General features: G+C 53.2%; 1 protein-coding gene across 2 annotated transcripts; it reads left to right on the top strand.

Annotated features, from left to right (window-relative positions):
- Positions 1-1,907: 1,907 nt before the first annotated feature.
- On the top strand, positions 1,908-7,129 carry MYC (MYC proto-oncogene, bHLH transcription factor). Of its 2 annotated transcripts, none has more exons than XM_032467639.1 (3): positions 1,908-2,523; positions 4,178-4,940; positions 6,045-7,129. In XM_032467639.1, the coding sequence occupies exons 2-3, from the start codon at positions 4,187-4,189 to the stop codon at positions 6,605-6,607; spliced, it is 1,317 nt and encodes a 438-aa protein (XP_032323530.1). In that variant the 5' UTR covers positions 1,908-2,523; positions 4,178-4,186; the 3' UTR covers positions 6,608-7,129. The 2 variants fall into 2 exon arrangements, with proteins under 2 accessions (XP_032323530.1, XP_032323529.1); XM_032467638.1 differs by having other exon boundaries at positions 2,120-2,523; positions 4,175-4,940; positions 6,045-6,889.
- Positions 7,130-7,475: the final 346 nt, after the last annotated feature.

Below are 7,475 nucleotides of genomic sequence, written 5' to 3'. Positions count from 1 at the left end.
TGGGAGGGGGCAGGGGAAAGACGTTTTGCAGCAAAACCATGACAAGGGATTGGTCGCTCCCCGCGTTTGCGGCAAAGGCCTGGAGGCTGGAGTAATTTGCAACCCTTAAAACTGAATTGTGCCGTGTGCCTGATTTGGAGGAAGTTACTACTCATTTAACAATTGAACGCCGAGCAGCAAACTCAACGGGTAATAATTTATCTCTAACACAAGCACTATACGCGAGCAGTTTTCTCTGTTTTGGAATGGGGGGAAGGGGCGTAGAAAAGTTTACTTAAAATGCCCTTGAGTGAGAGACCAGAGCTGGGGAAGATTGCCTTTGTTTTTTAAGGCCCTAGGATAATGCAGATTAGCAAATCCCGAGGGAGTATGCATTGTATATTAAATATAGATTAATTGAGGGAGCGAACAAATTATGTGTCGTCTTGGGTAACATTCTGGGCCGACGTGTACATGAAATGTGTATAGATGCTCGTGGATTATACACATGCACTTTCACTATGGTACTCAGAAAAAAATTTAGAGTCAGTGAACGAGGAAATTAATGGCTGAAACTGGGCCACTTTTTAAATGGCTCAAGGACACCCATACCCCTCCCCCAAAAGGCACGGGTAGTTATACTTGGCTCCTTAGATCAGAATCGATGCATTTTTTTGCGTGCATGATCGCGAGTCCAATAATACAGAGGAAAGAAGAGCCAGAAAGGAAGTAAACGTCCGGTTGCTCCGAGGAGGAAAGAGTTAACGGTTTTCTTCACCCGGGACTCGGCTGACTCCCCAGGCAGGATCCGCCAGCTCGTCTCCTTCCTTCTTGGGAGTCTGGTCCCGCGGCTCGCGCCCCCCTCCCCAGTATTCTTCCGTCTAGCGCCTTTGATTTCCCCCAAAGCTGGAAGCCCCGGAGTGCTGAAAACCGACACCACGGGGAGCAGAGAGGATTGGTCTCTTTTCCGAAACCTGGCTACGGAATTGGGAACTCCGAGAGAGAGGCGCGGGGGTGTGATGGGGGTGCAGACGGGACGGGAACCCGCAGCGTAGAGTCAGTCCTTCGCGGCGCGCTCCCGCAATCGTGCTCCCTCCTTACTCCAGCCCCGAAACACGCAAAAGATCTCAGGGATTAGCGCGTCCCGGGGGAACGGCGGGCTCCCGCGGAGATCCGTGTGGCTCTGAGCGGGCGGGGCCCGAGGTGGGGGGTAGTCTGCAGCTCTGGCGGCAATGTGGGCGATTCATTCTGGGTGGAAGGTGCCCAGTCGAGATCGCTGTACACACGGAATGCATAACACCCCCAACAAATGTCATAGGTGTTTATTCATAACGCGCCCTCCAAGTATACGTGGCAATGCGTCGCTGAGCTATTTTAATTATTCCAGGCACCATTTTCCTTCCTACCTCTTATCACTTATCCCCATCTACACTAACACCCCACACACAGAGCGCGCGCCCTTAAATACCCCGTCTTCCTCTCTTCGTAGGACTTATTTTCCAAACGTTGCCCTTTCCCCGGCCTTAGGGAGGCGCCCGTCTGCCCCGGACGTGCGTGGCGTGGCCGTGGGTACACCATGTATTCTCGGTGCGGAGCACTCAGCTGTTTCGCCCGCGATGCTTTAAGCACGCAGGACCAGTATGCTGTGTGCCAAACCGAGCGCGGCGCCGGAGGAGCGGGCAGCAGAGAAAGGGACAGGGTTTGAGCGGGAGCAAAAGAAAATGGTAGGCGCGCAGTTAATTCATGCGGCACTCTTACTCTGTTTACATCCGAGAGCTCGGCGCACTGGAGTGCCAGGCTCAAAGGGCTGTCTCCTCCCCCCGGCCCTCCCTCCCCAGAAGCGCCCCTCCCGGGTTCCCAAAGCAGAGGGCGGGGGAGAAAGAAAAAAGATCCTCTCTGGCGAATCCCCGCCCACCGGCCCTTTATAGGCGAGGGTCTGCACGGCTGAGGACCCTCGGGCTGCGCATCTCGCGGCTGCTGCTGCCACCGCGGTCGCCGCGCCCTGGCCGCCGCCTGGCTCCCCAACTGCCTCTGGAAGGGCAGGGCTATTCACGGGCTTGGCGCGAAAAAGAGAACAGAGGGGAGGGACGTGCCTGCTTGTATAAAAGCCGGTTTTCTGGGCTTCAACTGACTCGCTGTAGTAATTCCAGCGAGAGGCAGAGGGAGCGAGCGGGCGGGCGCTTGGAGGGTGGAAGAGCCGAGCCAGCAGAGCGAGCAGAGTCGCGCTCCGGGGACCCGGGGAAGGGGAGATCCGGAGTGAAAGGGGGGCTTCGCCTCCGGCCCGGCCGCCCCCAACCCACTCTTCCCGTCGACCCCCGCCAGCAGTCCGCCACCCTCGCCACATCCACGAAACTTTGCCCACTGCGGCAGGCGGGCACTTTCCACTGGAACTTACAACACCGGAGCGACTCTCCCGACGCGGAGAGGCGATTCTGCCTATTTGGGGAGACGCTTTTCCCTGCCGCTGCCCACGACCCGCTCATCTGAAAGGCGCTCCACTCCGCCTTTTGGACGCTGGATTTCCTTCGGATAGTGGAAAACCCGGTGAGCACCCGAACCTATTTGTCTTTTAATTTATTTTGGCTACGGCTTTAATGCCGAGATGAGTAGAATGCCTTTTCTCTCATTCCTGCGCTACTGACACTTTCTCAGAGTAGTTGTGGTAGGTTGGGGTGGGGTGGAGAGGAACCAGAACTGGGTCGGGGTACAGTGACTTGTCAAGATGGGAGGGGGGAGGCAGACGAAAAACAGTGGTGCGTTTTTGGAAGTAGCCTTTAGAGATTTTTTTCTTGTGTCGATGGTCGCTGACCTCGGCCGGTTAGGCATTCTTGGTTTATTGCATTAATTGGTTTTTGCCTTTGGGGGGAAGAAGGGGGTGATGTGTGCTTTGCAGTGGGTAGAAAACCCTTTCCATTCTGAGCTCCTTGGAGGAAGAATTACATATTGCGTGTGTGAGCATGAGAGCTCCGCAGCCGCTGACTTTTTCCAGCCTGGGAAAGGGCATTTAAATTTCGGCTTACCGCAGTTCTGTCAGCCAGAGACAGACACTGCGGCGCGTCTCGCCCGCTGATCCCCGGCGTTTCCAGTTCGCCCCCGGCTCCTTTTAGAAGTTGGCATTTGACTTTTTAAAAGAATAATAAAATTAAAGATCTTGGTCTACGGAGATGTTAGGACTTGGTGTTAGGGAGGCGCGGGAAAGGGGTGAAGGGAGGCTGGGGCAAAGATGTGTCCAATTCTCCGGAATTATTGATTCGGGGGAAAACGAGGACAAATCTCCGCACCCAGCCTTGGCTCCCCTGCCGCCTCTGGTGTACCCACACGGGTGCCCCTGCGCCCCTGAGATGCGGAGGGACGGCAAGGAGCGGGTCTCTGGGCTTTTCCAGAACAGCTGCTACCCTTGGCGGGTGACGGGAAGACGCCCAACTCCGGGCGCGGAATCGCAGGAGGGTCTCTGGCGCAATTGAGCCGCGTTTTGAGTATTGAAGGGAGGTGTCCCTGTTATTATTTGACACCCCCTTTTATTTATGGGGGGAGTTTAAGACCCGAGGCTGAACTCGCCACCCCAGCCCGCGAGAGAGAAGAAGAAAAGCCGGCAAAGGAAGGAAGGGGGGCGCGCTGGGGGGTGGGGATGGAGGAGGCGGAGAGGAGAGGTTGGGAGGGGCGGCGGCGCCGGCGGGGGAAGGAGCGCGGCGAGGGCGCGAGTGGGAACGGGTGCGGCGCGGAGCGGAGGGGCCCCGGCGCGGGAGGGGGCCGCGCGCGGCAGCTCTGCCTCGGCGCCTCTCGCCTTCTCCTTCAGGTGGCGCAAAAAAATTGCGCTTTGGCGTTTGGCAGCTCGTATTCCCCACTGCCGCCTTCCCCGGCCTGTTAAGGAGGCCAGAGCTGATTTCGATTGCTAGGCGGCTGCGGGGCCAACTCCCGGGCTTCACGCTCCGGGCTCCCCGGGAACGGAAGGTCCGTTAGCGCTACGGAGCTGGTTCACCAAGTGTGTGTCCCAGATAGTAGGGGGTCCCTCGGAGAGGGTGAAAAGGTGCCCCCTTTTTTTTGGTCCCCCACCTCCCACCAGCCCCTTTGGGGGGACAGCACTGAAAGGGGAGTGGTTCGGGATTGTGGCGCGCACCGCGCGCTGCGCGGGGTTTCGATACCAACCAAGACCCCCTTAACTCAAGACTTGCCCGCCTCTGTGTGCCCCTTCCAGCAGGCTGCCGCGATGCCCCTCAATGTCAGCTTCACCAACAGGAACTATGACCTCGACTATGACTCGGTGCAGCCGTATTTCTACTGCGACGAGGAGGAGAACTTCTACCAGCAGCAGCAGCAGAGCGAGCTGCAGCCGCCGGCGCCCAGCGAGGATATCTGGAAGAAATTCGAGCTGCTGCCCACCCCGCCCCTGTCCCCAAGCCGCCGCTCCGGGCTCTGCTCTCCCTCCTACGTTGCGGTCGCGTCCTTCTCCCCCAGGGGAGACGACGACGGCGGCGGCGGCTTTTCCACTGCTGACCAGTTGGAGATGGTGACCGAGCTGCTGGGAGGAGATATGGTGAACCAGAGCTTCATATGCGACCCGGACGACGAGACCTTCATCAAAAATATCATCATCCAGGACTGTATGTGGAGCGGCTTCTCGGCCGCCGCCAAGCTCGTCTCCGAGAAGCTGGCCTCCTACCAGGCTGCGCGCAAAGACAGCAGCAGCCCGAGCCCCGCCCGTGGGCACGGCGGGTGCTCCACCTCCAGCCTGTACCTGCAGGACCTAAGCGCCGCCGCCTCCGAATGCATCGACCCCTCCGTGGTCTTCCCCTACCCGCTCAACGACAGCAGTTCGCCCAAGCCCTGCGCCTCCCCGGACTCCACCGCCTTCTCCCCGTCCTCGGACTCTCTGCTCTCCTCCGCCGAGTCGTCCCCGCGGGCCAGTCCCGAGCCCCTGGCGCTCCACGAGGAGACACCACCCACCACCAGCAGCGACTCTGGTAAGCTGGGACCCTCCAGGCCTGTCTGAGGGGTTGGCTGTTTGTCTTTCCTGTTCTTATCGGCCGCTAATGCAAGGGGCCACTTCGGTTGACCCTGCCTTTTCTCTTTCCTTATATTTGGAAAAGAAATGGCAGGTCTGGAAGGGTCTGGGAGCGCATCATCCCTGAAACCCTGGGCTTCGGTGTTCCTCCCATCCCTTCCCATAAGACCGCCCTAGTGGCCAGCCTCCTCCTTTCCCCTCCCTCCCCTTAGGAATTTCATTTGGGTTTTTAAATCTTCTAGTTTATCTAGCCACTCAATTCGCTCCCTCTTACCCCTCTTAAGCATTTTAATTGCCCTGGTTGGGGGTGGGGGATCTTGATGAGGCTAGAGGATTGATCTCTGCAAGAGTGAATGAATTACCTCCTTCCTCCCTTAACTTCTGAGAAGTTGTTGGAATTTAATGGACTCCAAATCAACAAGAATGAAAAGGGGCAGGGGACAGACACTGGGCAGCCTCCCACCTGAGCGCTATGAGCTGCTGAAAGTGCCTTATAAGTGGATAGGCTGAGGAGTTGAAATCTTTTCACCCTCTTTTGAACACTCAAAAGCCAATCCTTCCCAAAATTGGATTTCTTTTTTCCTTCCCCCACCCCCTAGGACTTTTGGCAAAGCTGCAAGACTTTTTTTTCTTTTTCTTTTTTGCACTTCCAGTAAAATAGGGAGTTGCTAAAGTCATACCAAAGATTCGCAGCTATCATTTGCAACATCTGAAGGGTTCTTGGTAAAGTCCCTTGCAAATAGGAGGTGCTTGGGAATGCGCTTTGCTTTGGGTGTGTCCAGAGCCTCATTAAGTCTTAGGTAAGAATTGGCATCAATGTTGTATCCTGGTAAATGGTAATTTTCTTGTCTGTGCTGTAAACCCAGCTGTCATTTTCCACCCTGAGACTCTGCCTTCACGAGAAGAGCAGAGATGCTTGGCTGGTCCTCATGGGATAACTTTGTGCCAGGGTCCCTTCTTACCTAATAACGCCTTGTATTCACATCGCATTACTTTAATCTGGTCATTGATTGTTTTAAGGAAACCGTTGCTAACTGGGTGATTTCTCTTTCCTTTCTCAAAGAGGAAGAACAAGAGGATGAGGAAGAAATTGATGTTGTTTCTGTAGAGAAGAGGCAGCCCCCTGCCAAAAGGTCGGAATCGGGGTCACCTTCTGCCGGAGGCCACAGCAAACCTCCTCACAGCCCATTGGTCCTTAAGAGATGCCATGTGTCCACCCATCAGCACAATTATGCAGCGCCACCCTCCACCAGGAAGGACTATCCTGCTGCCAAGAGGGCTAAGTTGGACAATGGCAGGGTCCTGAAACAGATCAGCAACAACAGAAAATGTGCCAGCCCCAGGTCTTCGGACACGGAGGAGAATGACAAGAGGCGGACACACAACGTCTTGGAGCGCCAGAGGAGGAACGAGCTGAAACGCAGCTTTTTTGCCCTTCGTGACCAGATCCCGGAGTTGGAGAACAATGAAAAAGCCCCCAAGGTAGTTATCCTTAAAAAAGCCACAGCCTACATCTTGTCCATCCAAGCAGAGGAGCAAAAGCTCATTTCAGAAAAAGACGTGTTGCGGAAGAGGCGAGAACAGTTGAAACTCAAACTTGAACAGCTACGGAACTCTTGTGCATAAATTGACCTATTGGAGGAAGGAACTGGAATCATTTGTGAATTCTCACTTGTTACTAAGGGGGAATAAGGAAAAAGGTTTCTTCTGACAAAACTACAGCAACTCTTTACGAATGAACTTTTCTCAAATGCATGTTCAAGTGCAACCTCACAACCTTGGCTGGGTCTTGGGACTAATCCAGTCCCAAGGTTTAGCCATAATGTAAACTGCCTCAGATGGAACTTTGGGCATAAAAGAACTTTTTTTATGCTTGTCATCTTTTTTTTTTTTTCCCCTCTAACAGATTTGTATTTAAGAATTGTTTTTACAAAATCCTAAAGTTCACCCAATTTTCCTATGTAAATATGACCATTAAATGTAAATAACTTTAATAAAACGTTTATAGCAATTATACAAAATTTCATGCCATGTATTATATAAAACATAATTTTTTTTATTTAAGTACATTTTCCTTTTTAAAGTTGATTTTTTTTCTATTGTTTTTAGAAAAAATAAAATACTTGGCAAATATATAATTGAGCCAAATCTTAAGTTGTGAGTGTTTTGTTTTTCTTTTCTTTCTTTTTTTCTTTTCTCATTCTCTTATTATCAATTACAAATTAACAGAATTTGGCCCTTCCGGGAGTGAGTTTACAAAGATGGGAAAAGGAGTTTTTTAAGAAAGGGTGGGGGTTTTTCTTTGTTCTAATGGGTCTGGGGCCTTAAAGTCTTTAAGTTCTCAGGGTTATAAGATGCTTCCTGGAGATTTGTGATAAGGACCAGAGTTGATACTTCAAAGAATGAAAGGGCTGGTGATAGGGTTTAGAGGTAGGCAAAAGGGATGCTAGAGGTTAAAGATAACAGTTAAGAATACAAAAAGGGGTGAGGACTG

Source organism: Camelus ferus, chromosome 25 (assembly GCF_009834535.1).
Source record: "Camelus ferus isolate YT-003-E chromosome 25, BCGSAC_Cfer_1.0, whole genome shotgun sequence".
NCBI classification, from domain to species: Eukaryota; Metazoa; Chordata; class Mammalia; order Artiodactyla; family Camelidae; genus Camelus; species Camelus ferus.
The sequence above is the reverse complement of the archived record's forward strand: the minus strand, read 5'-3'. Positions and strand labels throughout refer to the sequence as shown.